This window comes from Gigantopelta aegis, chromosome 1 (genome assembly GCF_016097555.1).
Source record: "Gigantopelta aegis isolate Gae_Host chromosome 1, Gae_host_genome, whole genome shotgun sequence".
Lineage (NCBI taxonomy): Eukaryota > Metazoa > Mollusca > Gastropoda > Neomphalida > Peltospiridae > Gigantopelta > Gigantopelta aegis.
Genome location: NC_054699.1, coordinates 32,202,147 through 32,217,216, shown reverse-complemented (window position 1 = coordinate 32,217,216; position 15,070 = coordinate 32,202,147). Strand labels below are relative to the sequence as shown.

The following is a 15,070-nucleotide window of genomic DNA, read 5'->3' as shown; positions in this document are numbered from 1 at the left end:
AACCCGCTACACTTTTCTTAATGCAAGGGATCGGCTATTGGATGTCAAACATTTGGTAATTCTTACTCGTAGTCATCAGGGGAAAACCGCTACACTTTTCCTAATGTAGCAAGGGATCTTTTATATGCACTTTCCCACAGACAGGAAAACATATGCTACGGCCTTTGACCAGTTGACTGGTTGGAACGAGAACAAATCCAATCAGTTGAATGGATCCATAGAGGAGGTTCGATCCTGATACAAAAGCACCTCAAGCGAGCACTCATCCGACTGAGATAAATCCCACCCCTATCGAAATAATACATGAGGTACCATTTAGTTTACAATGAATTGTTTTGAAACGTACCGACAAGCAAACGCGAGTTGGACACGCTTTTAAACAACGAGCTTGTGAAATAAATGGTTTCGGACACGAATTGTGGTATTCTATTTCTTACATATTATTATGCTAGTCTGAGACTATCAACTGTCACGACGGAGTTAGCCAAATCGACAGTCGCGTTGCTATCCCCTCCCCCCGAGCCAACCAACGACAGGTGCGCTCAGATTACCGACTAATGGGTCGTGTTGTATACGACGAGAATCGAGTTTGTAAGAGCGTTCAGACTAGCAACTGAACAGTCGTAGAAGTCGAGAGTTCGGCGAATTGGCCAACTCTTATTGACAGTTCGTAGTCTAAGCCCAGCATTAGAAACCAGATTTGAAACAAATTTAAGTTTTAGTTTTAGTAGCAATGATATTGCTTACTTATTTGTTTAAAATATATTTATACATGTATTACAACAATAAATAAATAAAAATAAAATACAAATAATAAAGGAATTACTAATACTTGACTTCAGATTTGTAATGTACTCTATATATGCTATAGAAATGTTTCTGTCAATTGTCTGAATTTGGTGTGGGACACTGGTTGAGATGAAAAGAACAACAACAACAACAACAAAAAAACAACACCAAAAAAAAAAAAAAAAAAAAAAAATCTGAGAATTCGTCCACCGAGGAGATTCGAACCTGCGACCAAAGCAAGTCAGCCGAGCGTTCTACCAACGGGACTTAACGGTCTATTCAAGATGTGTTACTATTAACGATACACTTAATATTGTGTAATTTAAATAACAAAAGTTATTTTGTTTCAGGCGGGTATGGGTGTCTGCAGTATGTGGTGCTGGTTCGACTGGTCGGAATGAAGAGGTTTCCTAGATTCATGGGACTCTTGCTGCTACAACAGGGAGGAGGAGCCATCATCGGCCCGCCCACTGCAGGTGACACGCCCATTGGTTGATATCAACCTAAAAAACAACAACCCCAGATTGATATAGTATAATAAAACAGAGATTCCGAGACTGCCCTCTATAGGTTTCACATCCCCCGCCCCCCCAAAAAAACCCCACCCCCAACTGCACACAAAGTCCCACACCAAACAACATAAAACCCCCAACACCAAACAACAACAACCCCCCCCGCAACCCCCCCAACCCCAAACCCCCCAACCCCCCCCCCCCCCCAAAAAAAAACCCAAACCAAACATACAAAACAAACAACAACCCAACAAAACAAAACAAACCACACACACAAACAAACAAAGCCAACTCGAAAAAGATGTGGAATTTTTTTTAGGAAAATGTGTGCATTTTAAGTCCCAATAAAAACTGACAATGATACATAGAGAATACCTTACATCCGGTGCCCCACGACTTGTGGTATGTGCTGTCGTGTCTGTGTGGAAAGTGCATATAAAAGAGCCCTTGCTGCTAACGGAAAAAAACGTAGCGGGTCTCCTTTAAAACTACATGTGAGAATCACAACATGTTTGACATCCAATAGTTGATGATTAATACATCAGTATGCTCTAGTGGTTTCGTCAAACAAAACAACCTTTAGAGGCGCAGGCCCTAGTTTGAGCTCAAGTAAATGAACACTAAGTTTATTGGTTTATCTACAAACCTGCAAACACATTTAGGTAAGAGAGAGAAGCTAGTCTGTGATGTTTAAATGGGGAAATTCCGTCTAAAAATAACTAGAGCGTGTCACGATAACCATTCCTTCTCAGACGAACGTGCGTTTTTAAAATTATGGAAAATGCATTTTGGGGTATTACAAAAACCAGGATGACCAGAACCACTTCAGGTGTATGAAAATGCATATTCAAAATAATAAAATGTAAGTATTTCTAACTTAAAGTATTAAAAACGGCTCCAGTAGTGAAGAATACGTCGTAGTGTTTAAAAATTAGGGTCTGTCCCTCTAACTTTAACCATTAATTTTCCTTTTCTAACTAGGGTCTGTCCCTTTAACTTTAACATTTAATTTTCTTTTTCTAACTAGGATCTGTCCTTTTAACTTTAACCATTAATTTTCCTTTTCTAACTAGGGTATGTCCCTTTAACTTTAACCATTAATTTTCCTTTTCTAACTAGGATATGTCCTTTTAACTTTAACCATTAATTTTCCTTTTCTAACTAGGGTATGTCCCTTTAACTTTAACCATTAATTTTCCTTTTCTAACTAGGATCTGTCCTTTTAACTTTAACCATTAATTTTCCTTTTCTAACTAGGGTATGTCCCTTTAACTTTAACCATTAATTTTCCTTTTCTAACTAGGATCTGTCCCTTTAATTTTCCTTTTCTAACTAGGGTATGTCCCTTTAACTTTAACCATTAATTTTCCTTTTCTAACTAGGGTATGTCCCTTTAACTTTAACCATTAATTTTCCTTTTCTAACTAGGGTATGTCCCTTTAACTTTAACCATTAATTTTCCTTTTCTAACTAGGGTATGTCCCTTTAACTTTAACAATTAATTTTCCTTTTCTAACTAGGGTATGTCCCTTTAACTTTAACCATTAATTTTCCTTTTCTAATCTCTTTCTGTGTGTCCTTCTGTTTCAGTGTGGCTGAGAACCGTAACCAAGTTGAGGGAAATTCCGTTTTTCATAGCTGGAGCTTGCTTTGTGTTGAGCGGGATTTCGCTTATCCCCTTGTCGCTCGTCGGCCCACGCGGAAACGGAACTAAACTAGAACATGTCCAGGAAGTTCGCAAAGGACAACCCTCAGATGCTATTGCGACGATTACCAAGTTACATCACGATGATTATCCGTTTCGTTAAGGAAAACGTTTGTGCCGTTATGGCCAAATTCGGTGATTTGATGACGAGGTCGAACAGACTCCATTCATCCATCTGTTCATCCATTCGTCCATCCATCCATCCTTCCATCCATCCATCCATCTGTTCATCTATCCATCGGTCCATCCATCTGTTTATCCATCCATCCATCCATCTATTCATTCATCCATCCATTTGTTCATCCATTATCCATCCATCATCGATCCATGCATTCATTCACCCATCTATCCATCCATTATTTATCCATTTATCTACCCATCCATACATCCACCCACACATTCATCCATCCATCCATCATCCATTCATCATCCCACCCAACCAACCATCCATTCACCCACCCATCTATCCATCCACCCACCCATCCACCAACTCACCCATCCATCCATTATCCATCTATCCATCGATTCATTGATCCTCCAATCCATTCATCCATCCATCCGTCCACCCACCCCCACATATCCATCCATTATACATCCATCCATCATCTATCCATGTATTCATTCACCCATCCATCCATTATTCATCCATCTGTCTACTAACCCATCTATCCATCAATTCATCCAAATCCATCTAAACACACTTCTGAACGACAAACATTCACAAATCATATCTCTGCAAACAGCAGAGGCTAAGGGGTGTTTCGACAAGGTCGTGACTACTACTACAAAGGACTTTGACGTCGTGTGCCACTTCCAAGATCATAAATCATGACACTAATATGACGTTACAGTATATATAGTTTTTTGTTGTTGATAAAAATAAACATATTACAATCTGTAGGTTCCGTTCTTTCTAATTGTTTCTACATCGACAAATGATTAGTTTATAACCAGTGGCTAATAGATGTCAAACATGATTATAAAATGTGTGACACCACGTCATCATTTAAAAAGATCTAACATATTATAATTTTTATTTTTAATTTCAACTTATTTTCGTGCTTATATCCAATTAAGGTTCAAGCACACTGTCCTGTGTACACACCTCAGCTATTTGAGCTGTCTGTCCAGAACAGTGGGTTAGTTGTTAGTGAGAGGGAAGAGAGTGTAGTGGTCTTACACCTACCCACTGTACCGGTGTCCCAGTTTCAAATTCCTCCCGTATTCAAGTTATTCCCCGGTAATTTGAACCTAGTTTCAGATTACCGGGGGTTGTTTGAACCTAGTTTCAGATTACCGGGGGTTGTTTGAACCTAGTTTCAGATTACCGGGGATTGTTTGAACCTAGGTTCAGATTACCCCCGGGGTAGTTGGAACCTAGTTTCAAGCTACCCCCCTTAGTTTCAAACGACCCCCCGGGGGTAGCCTGAAACTGGGGGGTAACTTGCACATATATGGTAGTTTCAAATTACCCCAAGTTTCGGATTAACCCATTTAATATCTCAAACTAGACGGCGATTCATGAACGTGTTGTGAATTAGACTAATTTCACATAGTGATATTTCCTGGGGAGAAAAATGGTGAGTGATTGAATCATTGTTTAACGTCCGTGTATATACACAGACGACGTGATGTCGACGCCGGAAGGGGTTATACGTAAAATATAATAGGACAGACATATTATGTGTTCTATTATTTACGTATTGACTATTAACAGTTTATATCTGAACTTAGGTAGTAGTATACAAGAAATAGAGATTATTACACGAGCGGGTGTGTCATACTGATTTTACGAAACGAGTGACAGATTTCATTATATGAAATCTGTCACGAGTTTCGTAAAATCAATATGACACACCCGCTCGTGTAATAATTTCTTTATTATCCATATAAAATGTTTCATATCAAATTATGTCGATTATCCATATATAATATGGGACTTTGTAAACTGTGTCATAACATTTTGTTCTTTCCCCTAGGGAAAATAACACCTGAACCCATTTTCATATTTTATTGGAATACTTAATATATATATATCAACGTTTCGATGTAAAAAATATACCCTATTTGTGAAAATTTACTGGTTGTTGGGTGGGGGTAATTTGAAACTACGGGGGGTACTTTGAACCTAGGTTCAAATTACCCGGGGGTAACCTGAACCGGGGGGTAATTTGAACCTATTACACCGGGCTGCGAACTCTGTGCCTACCACGACACCACCAAGACCGGTAACACATTATCGCCCCAGTTTTCCTTTATATTAACGAAACTGTCAGGAGTTTGCGGCTAAAGCTCTATCCTAACCGGCCGCGGGCGACGAGAGCGAGGCGAGCGATTATTTTAGGAATCATTGATTTCCATTGCCGCATCCTAACTGCACGCGCGCGATGCGTCAGATTTATGTGTCGCGTCGCACGCGTGCGGTTAGAGTGCGGCATTTAAAATCAATGATTTCTAAAATAAGGCTGGTAGGTACAGGGTTCGCGGCCCGGTACCAACTTCCACCCAGAGCGTTTTTTAACGACTCAATGGGTAGAGGTGTAAGACCACTACACCCTCTTCTCTCTCACTAACAACTAACAATTAATAAACTAACCCACTGTCCTGTATAGACAGCCCAGATAGCTGAGGTGTGTGCCTAGGAGAGCGTGCTTGAACCTTAATTGGATATTAACCCGAAAATAAATTGAAAAAAATGTTTGTAGTAGTCCTACAATGCTAGACTTAGATTTTTAACTGCCAGCAGGAAGTTGGCCAAAGTTTTGCTGTCACGACTTCTACGACTGCCCAGCTACTAGTCTGAGCGCTTTCATTTCATTTATTTCATTTCAATTTATTTTTGAGCTTATATCCAATTAAGGTTCAAGCACGCTGTCCTGGGCACCCACCTGAGCTATCTGGGTTGTCTGTCCAGGACAGTGGGTTAGTTGTTTAGTTGTTAGTGAGAGAGAAGATGGTGTAGTGGCTTACATCTACCCATTGAACCCTTAAGAACTCGCTCTGGGTGGGAGCCGGTACCGGGCTGCGAACTCTGTACCTACCAGCCTGTAGTCCGATGGCTTAACCACTGCGCCACCGAGGCCGGTGAGCGCTTACAACTCGATTATCGGTGTGTAAACCCATTAGTTGTTAATCTGAGCGTACCCGTCTAAAATGAATGAATGAATGTTTAACAACACCCCAGCACGAAAAATGCATCGGCTACTGGGTGTTAAACTATGGTAATGCAAACAAATAAAGTGATGACCAACATCAATATAAAAAGATTTAAATAAAAACACAGTGTAAAGAACTGTGCAAAAATACAAATATCACAGATAGATACTGACTTTTACTCAAAATCTTAATTGTATCCCGAAGAAAACAAGGGGATTTGTGCTGTATTGGCCATTCTCAAAGAGAATGTTACACCCCTGCACCACGGTGAGGTTACAGCACGCGTAGAGGCGTACCCGTCTAAGTCGGGAGTTGAGGAAGTTACGGCGCAACCGTCGAGTTGACCAACGACCTAGTGAAACAAACATTAGAACGACCAGAAACAACGGAAGGAAATGAAAGGAAATGGTTAATGACGCACTCAACACATTTTATTTACGGTTATATGACGTCGGACATATGGTCAAGGACCACACATATATTAAGGGAGGAAAACCGCTGTCGCCACTTCATGGGCTACTCTTTTCGATTAGCAGCAAGGGATCTTTTATATGCACTATCCCAAAGACAGGATAGCACATACGACGGCCTTTGATGTATAAGTCGTGGTGCACTGGCTGGGGCGAGAAGTAGCTCAATGGGCCCACTGACGGGGATCAATCCCAAACCGACCGCGCATCAAGCGAGCGCTTTACCACTGGGCTACGTCTCGCCCCCGGCTATTGGATGTCAAACATTGTTGTTACCTGTAGAGGAAACCCGCTAAATGTATTCCTTAGTTGCAAAGGTTCTTTTATATGCACCATCCCACATATAGGATAGCACATGCCGCGGTCTTTGATACACCAGTTGTGGTGCACTGACTGGGACGAGATATCCACCAACTGGGATCGATCCCAGATCGACTGCGTATCAAGTAAGCGCTTTACGACTGGACGTTAAAGAGTCCGTCTCCAGACCTTTCTGCCATTGCTACGATATTTCCGACCAATAGACTTTTTAATTACTTAGTTAGAATAAGTTAGAATATCACTGCCTGCATAGCGGGGCGAAACGTAGCATAGTAGGGAAGCGCTCGCATTAAGCTCGCTCGGTTTGGGATCGATCCGCGTCAGTGGGTTTATTGGGCTATTTATCGTTCCAGCCAGTGCGTCGTGACTTGTATATCAAAGGCCATACTACATGATATCCTGTATGTGGAATGGTGCATATAAAAAGATCCCTTGCTACTAATGGAATAAAAAAAACCTGTATCTGGTTTCCTCTCTAAGACTACATATCAGAATTACCAAATGTTTGACATCCAATAGCCGATGATTAATAAATCAATGTGCTCTAGTGGTGTCGTTAAACTAAACACACTTTAACTCACCCTGCATAGCCAACGATCATTAGGTAAAAGCAAGCTTGGGCTACTGCAAACATTAGGTCGTCCAGGAAATATACAGACACTCCGTGACTGGTCAATATTTTAAACAAGGAAGGAAGGAAAGATTTTATTCAACGACACACTCAACACATTTTATTTACGGTTATATGGCGTCAGACATATGGTTAAGAACCACACAGATATTGAGAGAGAAAACCCGCTGTCGCCACTTCATGGGCTACTCTTTTCGTTTAGCAGCAAGGGATCTTTTATATGCACCATCCCACAGACATGGTAGTACATATCACGGCCTTTGATATGCTAGTCGTGGTGCATTGGCTGGAACGAGAAATAACCCAATGGGCCCACCGACGGGGATCGATCCCAGACCGACCGCGCATCGAGTGTGCGCTTTACCACTGGGCTACGTCCCGCCCCTTATTTTAAACAAGAACATTTATGTAATTTTAGTCGTCAAAAAAGCTATGTTAGTCAAAAACATATTGCAATGGCAGCAAATTTAGGACAATATCTTTAATCCATAGGCGTTAAAGCTAGTTGGTGCTAGGATCGAAACACGGCACCCGCTCCCATCAAAATGTAGTGTTACCGGCTTAATAGGAAAGTGTAAAAAAGGAAGAAAAAAAAGAAAGAAATGTTTTATTTAACGACGCACTCAACACATTTTATTTACGGTTATATGGAGTCAGACATATGATTAAGAACCACACATATTTTTGAGAGGAAACCCGCTGTCGCCACTACATGGGCTACTCTTTCCGATTAGCAGCAAGGGATCTTTTATTTGCGCTTCCCACAGGAACATAACACAAACCATGGCCTTTGTTGAACCAGTTATGGATCACTGGTCGGTGCAAGTGGTTTACACCTACCCATTGAACCTTGCGGAGCACTCTCTCAGGGTTTGGTGTCGGTATCTGGATTAAAAATCCCATGCCTCGACTGGTATCCGAACCCAGTTCCTACCAGCCTGTAGACCGATGGCCTAACCACGACGCCACCGAGGCCGGTAACAAAAAAAACAAAAAAAAACAAAAAAAACGACGTACTCAAAACAACTTCATTACGGTTATATGAGTTTGTTTGTTTTGTTTAACGACACCACTAGAGCACAATGATTAATTAATCATCGGCTATTGGATGTCAAACATTTGGTAATTCTGACTCATTAGTGGAAACCCGCTACATTGTTTTCTAATGCAACAATGGATCTTTTATATGCACCAACAGAGACAGGATAGCACATACTACGGCCTTTAACCAGTTGTGGTGCACTGGTTGGAACGAGAAAAAAATTCAATCAGTTGAATGGATCCACCGAAGTGGTTCGATCCTGCGACGCAAGCACCTCAAGCGAGCACTCAACCGACTGAACTAAATCTTTACCGTTATATGACGTCAGGCATATGGTTAAAGACCACACAGATATAGAAGGAGAAAAAGAAAGAAAAGAAATGTTATATTTAACGACGAACTCAACACAGACCGGCCTCGGTGGCGTCGTGGCAGGCCATCGGTCTACAGGCTGGTAGGTGCTGGGTTCGGATCCCAGTCGAGGCATGGAATTTTTAATCCAGATACCGACTCCAAACCCTGAGTGAGTGCTCCGCAAGGCTCAATGGGTAGGTGTAAACCACTTGCTCCGACTAGTGATCCATAACTGGTTCCACAAAGGCCATGGTTTATGCTATCCTGCCTGTGGGAAGCGCAAATAAAAGATCCCTTGCTGTCTGTCGTAAAAGAGCAGCCTATGTGGCGACAGCGGGTTTCCTCTAAAAAAAATCTGTGTAGTCCTTAACCATATGTCTGACGCCATATAACCGTAAATAAAATGTGGTGAGTGCGTCGTTAAATAAAACACTTCTTTCTTTCACTCAACACATTTTATTTACGGTTATATGGCGTCAGACATATGGTCAAGGACCACACAGATTTTGAGAGGAAACCCGTTGTCGCCACTACATGGGCTACTCTTTCCCATTAGCAGCAAGGGATCTTTTATTTGCGCTTCCCACAGGCAGGATAGCACACACCATGTTGAACCAGTTATGGATCACTGGTCGGTGTAAGTGGTTTACACCTACGCATTGAGCCTTGCGGAGCACTCACTCAGGGTTTGGAGTCGGTATCTGGATTAAAAAACCCATGCCTCGACTGGGATCCGAACCCAGTACCTACCAGCCTGTAGACCGATGGCCTAACCACGACGCCACCGAGGCCAGTTTGAAGGAGGAAGCATGCTGCTGTCACACGACGGGCTATTCTTTCCTATTAGCAGCAAGGACTGTTTTTATATGCAGCATCCTACAGGCAGGATAGTACATACAACGGCCTATTTTACACCAGCTGTGGAGCACTGGCTGGAACAAGAATTTGCCCAATGGGGCCACCGATGGGGAGTGTAAGGAGGTGTAAGGCTATTGAACTGGAATCTCTCTCATTAACTGTGAAGCCCGATACTGGATACCAGGGATGCATGCGTTCAGCCAGACCTAGCAAAAAAACGTAACTAGACTGGATTATGCGCTTCACGTTAAACCCAATGGCCACGTAGGGAACCAATCAATTAGTTCGCAAACGTAAACGAAACGTTCGCTGGCTGAACTTTGATAGCTGTTGTATGGCATCGTAGAAAATCTTATGAAATCGGCAAATCCTCAAAATCTGGCAGCTAGCCAAGGCCATTTAAGACTGGCGAGTTACACACAGACAGCGAACTTGTTGGCATCATCCGTCTGGCACAATAACATGGACTGTTCAATTCTGAAGATTAAATCTTCCATTCGAATTGGACATGGAAGTAATGTAACAACACGTTCAGAGCAAACTGTTGTAGTGTACGCCTGTCTTGGTCGCAAGTGTTCTTGGCGTGGGCCAGTTCCTTCGTTCAAAACAGGAGGTGGTTTGGAGAGGGAATATACCCAAACCGGCAAGCGCAAGGGAACACAGGCGTCCCGATCTCAGGAGCTGGGGCTCCGTTCCACGAAGCGATTTTAGCCCGAAGATCATCTTAAGTGCATAACCACCTTATGAACTTAAGGTGATCTTAACGCTAACATCTCTTCGTTGAACGAAGGAAGGAAGGAAATGTTTTATTTAACGACGCACTCGACACATTTTATTTACGGTTATTTGGTGTCAGACATATGGTTAAGGATCACACAGATATTGAGAGAAGAAACCCACTGTCGCCACTTCATGAGCTACTCTTTTTTGATTAGCAGCAAGAGATCTTTTATATGCACCATATCACATACCACGGCCTTTGATATACCAGTCGTGGTGCGCTGGCTGGAACGAGAAATAGCCCAATGGACCCACCGACGGTGATCGATCCTAGACCGACCGCGCATCAGGCGAGCGCTTTACCACTGGGCTACGTCCCGCCAGTCGTGGAACGAAACCCTGGGCCCTGTTTCACTAATCGATCTTAGCACTAAGATCACCTTATATGGTAGTTATGCTCTAAAGTTGATCTTAGAGCTAAGACCGCTTAATGGAACAGGGCTCAGGAGCCAATTTCCCAAAACATTATAAATAATAGATATATCGGTTATGTTACATAGATTTGTCATGCATTTTACGCAGAAAATTACATCATTACTGAAGGTGAAGTATTTTAAGTGCAAAACAAACTGAGTTTGTAGGCCTACTGTTAATAGTAATAAAAACTGAAAGAAAGGAATGTTTTATTTAACGACGCACTCAACACATTTTATTTACGGTTATATGGCGTCAGACATATGGTTAAGGACCACACAGATTTTTTGAGGAAACCCACTGTCGCCACTACATGGGCTACTCTTTCCGATTAGCAGCAAGGGATCTTTTATTTGCGCTTCCCACAGGCAGGATAGCACAAACCATGGCCTTTGTTGAACCAGTTATGGACCATTGGTCGGTGTAAGTGGTTTACACCTACCCATTGAGCCTTGCGGAGCACTCACTCTGGGTTTGGAGTCGGTATCTGGATTAAAAATCCCATGACTCGACTGGGATCCGAACCTAGTACCTACCAGCCTGTAGACCGATGGCCTAACCACGACGCCACCGAGGCCGGTTAATAAAAATTGTGGTTTAGTAGTAGATTTACGTTTACGTGCAACACTAGGCTTACAATGTTTTGTGAAATTGAACTCAGAATAGCACATGTGTGGTTTTGAAATGCCAACTAATATATAGCCACCCCCTCCCTCACCTTTTCCCCTCCTCCACCACCAATTTGGCATTTCCAGACACCTATAGATGACAATTCTCCATTTGATTAATTTCTCAATAGCCCTTATTCAAACTAATTTTGTTTTTCTTTCGATTAACAATATATAAAATGTCACACTCAGCTGGCAGTTTAAACTTCCCAGTGAGTACAAATTAAACAACTCCAAGATGCAATCAAACGTCAAACTACCGCCATCTTATAGCTGCAGGAAGTGTACCGGAAACAGGTGACTCTTGTTCGACTCAAATACCCATCCGCTTGACCGCCATGTAGTTCCTACGGCTCGCAATGCGCAATCTCACAAACTCTTATTTTAGACCATAACATTGTGAGAAGACGGCCTAAAACTAGTGCTATAATTATGAATTTTGCAAAGCCCCTGGTTTTGCTAGTTTCATATATTTCTTTGATCCGGAACGCAATATGTAGTAAGTGGATTTTTATGCATGTTCATTAAAACACTTTAGAAATTAAAAAATTGATTAGATACATGTGAAGTCTATTATTATTATTATTATTATTATTATTTATTATTATTTATCATGTAAGTACACATGTATTTAGTACTCATTATTGATTAATTTTATTTTACAGGCACATGTGCATGTGGGTGAGGTGGGTGTAGGGTGGGTGGGGATTTTGGGACCAAACCCTCCATGCTCAAGCAAATTAAAAAATAAATACTAGTACATATTTTTCGGAGAAGAATGACTGGACCCCTCCCCGTGGAAACTTCGCACTTCAGTGTTTAGACACAACCCCCTGAGACGTAAATAAAGTGTCTGCACGCAACGTTGGTTGATGCAGAAAGTATCTAAATAATTTATTACTGACGTTTCCGGGTGGGCGGGATGAGTTGTGGGGTGTGGCGGGTTTTGTGCGATGTACATGATGGTATGTACAGTAGGATAAAAGCTTTGTATAATAAAACACTATTTTAAACAAACTATAGGAAGCATTTTGGAGAGAGACAGAAACACACACACAAACACAGAGAAAGAGAGAGAGAAGAGAGAGAGAGAGAGAGAGAGAGAGAGAGAGAGAGAGAGAGAGAGAGAGAGAGGAGAGGAGAGAGAGAGAGAGAGCTTGGAGAGGGAGAGAGAGAGGAGAGAGAGAGAAGAGAGAAGAGGGGGAGAGAATGTGTTTTGCATTGCTTTTTGGAGAGAAGAGAGAGGGATAAGAGAGTGAGAGGAGAGAGAGAGAGTCCTTCTCTCTACTCTCTCTCTTCTCTCTAGAGAGAGAGAGAGAGAGAGAGAGAATATGTGTGTGCACTTTTGGACAGAAGACGGAGACAGATCTTCTCGTATATCTTCATCTATATCATATATATATATATATATAGTATCACGAGAGAGAGAGAGAGAGAGAGAGAGAGAGCGAGAGAGAGAGAGAGAGAGAGAGAGAAGAGAGAGAGAGAAAAAAAAAGAGAGAGGGGGGCTTTTAGAGAATATGTATCTGCATTTTGGAGAGAGACGGACGACATAGTGAGATAGAAGACATAGAGACAGAGAGAGAGAAAGGAGACGAGAGGAGAGAGAGAGAGAGAGAGAGAGATAGAGAGAGAGAGTGGGGGGGAGAGAGGGGGGGAGAATATGAGCGTGCAATTTTTGAGTGAGAGGAAGAGAGATGGAGAGACTACAGAGAGGTAGGAGAGAGAGACACAAGGAGAGAGCGAGAGAGAGAGATGAGAGAGAGAGAGAGGCGAGAGACTAGAGAGAGAGGGGGGGGGGCGAATATGTGTGTGCATTGTGGACAGAGACGGAGACAGATATATATATATATATATACAGAGAGAGAGAGAGAGAGAGAGAGAGAGAGAGAGAGAGAGAGAGAGAGAGAGAGAGAGAGAGAGAGAGAGGAGAGAGAGAGAGAGAGAGAGAGAGACGGGGCAGTACATTCCACGGCGTTTGCTATCTAGATGGCGATCAATCCTGCCACCTATCGCACCTCATCCTAGCTCTTTACCACTGAGCTGCACCCAACATGGGTTTGTGGTTAGTGGCTAAATACACCAATCACTATGAATCCACACACTTTAGAATATAACCGGCCTCGGTGGCGCAGCCCGGTACCGGCTCCAACCCAGAGCGAGTTCTTAAGGGCTCAATGGGTAGGTGTAAGGCCACTGCACTCTCTTGTCTCTCACTAACAACTAACCAACTAACAACTAATCCACTGTCCTGGACAGACAACCCAGATAGCTGAAATGTGTGCTCAGGACAGCGTGCTTGAACCGTAATTGGATATAAGCACGAAAATAAGTGAAATGAATCTAGTATATAATACGTTTTATAAAAAAGGAGATGGATGGGAATCTAGTATGTGTACACCTTCTCAAAGAGATGATCCCAGTCCCAACCTTTGAATCAGCTTCCTATGGTTATTGCAACAAAAGTTAAAGTTGGTTTTGTTTAACGACGCCACTAAATCATCGGCTGTCAGATGTTAAACATTTGGTAATTTCTGACACGAGGTTTTAGAGGAAACCTGCTACTTTTATCCAGTGTCAGCATGGGATCTGTTATAATATATATACACATATATACACATATATATATGTATATATATATATATATATATATATATATATATATATATATATACACACATGTATATATATACTTTTCCACATGCAGGACAGCACATACCATGGCCTTTGATAAACCAGTTGTAGGGCACTGATTGTGACGAGAATAAAAATCCTAGGTTGAGTCCACAGAGGTGGTTCGCTTTCTAAACGCAAGCGTCCCCCCCGCCCGGATTTCTAATACGTGCTCCATCTCGAAAAAACTGGCCTCGGTGGCCATCGTGGTTAGGCCATCGGTTCCAACACGGTGGAAGGGGTACTTTTGGGTTCGGATCCCAGTCGTTTTTTTGTTAGTGTGGCAACTGGTATTTTGTTTTATCCCACGATAGTCGTCCAAAAACCCTGAGTGAGTGCCGTCCGCAAGGCTCAAATGGGTAGTTTTGTATTACTTACACTTACACCGGACCAGTGATGCATAAAGTGGTTTCAACAAAAGGCCATGGTTTGTGCTATCCTGCTTGTGGGAAGCGCAAATAAAAGATCCCTTGCTGCTAATCGGAAAGAGTAGCCCATGAAGTGGCGACAGCGGGTTTCCTCTCAAAATCTGTGTGGTCCTTAACCATGTGTCTGACGCCATATAACCGTAAATAAAATGTATTGAGTGCGTCGTTAAATAAAACATTTCTATCTATCGATCTCGAAACGTGTAGCAATATCGTATTAACCTTAATTTGCAACTTAAAGAAAGACTTGTATTTAAGTTGTCCAGTAA

The 15,070-nt window shown here is 42.1% G+C and overlaps 2 protein-coding genes and 1 long non-coding RNA gene across 3 annotated transcripts in view; 2 read left to right on the top strand and 1 right to left on the bottom strand.

Annotated features, from left to right (window-relative positions):
• Positions 1-3,246, top strand: part of LOC121367761 (monocarboxylate transporter 3-like) — an 8,045-nt gene extending 4,799 nt beyond the window's left edge. Inside the window, exons 5-6 of the mRNA XM_041492118.1 lie at positions 1,140-1,265; positions 2,892-3,246. Of these exons, the coding sequence (XP_041348052.1) occupies positions 1,140-1,265; positions 2,892-3,109 (344 nt within the window). The 3' untranslated portion in view covers positions 3,110-3,246. The remainder of the gene's footprint in view (positions 1-1,139; positions 1,266-2,891) is intronic.
• LOC121367767 lies at positions 974-11,972 on the bottom strand. Its single transcript, XR_005957433.1, has 2 exons — positions 11,751-11,972; positions 974-1,292 (listed from the first exon to the last, which is right to left on the bottom strand). It is a non-coding gene; the product is annotated as an uncharacterized LOC121367767 (long non-coding RNA).
• Positions 11,973-12,068: 96 nt separating this feature from the next.
• The window catches only part of LOC121373809 (low-density lipoprotein receptor-related protein 4-like), a 65,514-nt gene continuing 62,512 nt past the window's right edge, over positions 12,069-15,070 (top strand). Inside the window, exon 1 of the mRNA XM_041500588.1 lies at positions 12,069-12,199. Within this exon, the coding sequence (XP_041356522.1) occupies positions 12,133-12,199 (67 nt within the window). The 5' untranslated portion in view covers positions 12,069-12,132. The remainder of the gene's footprint in view (positions 12,200-15,070) is intronic.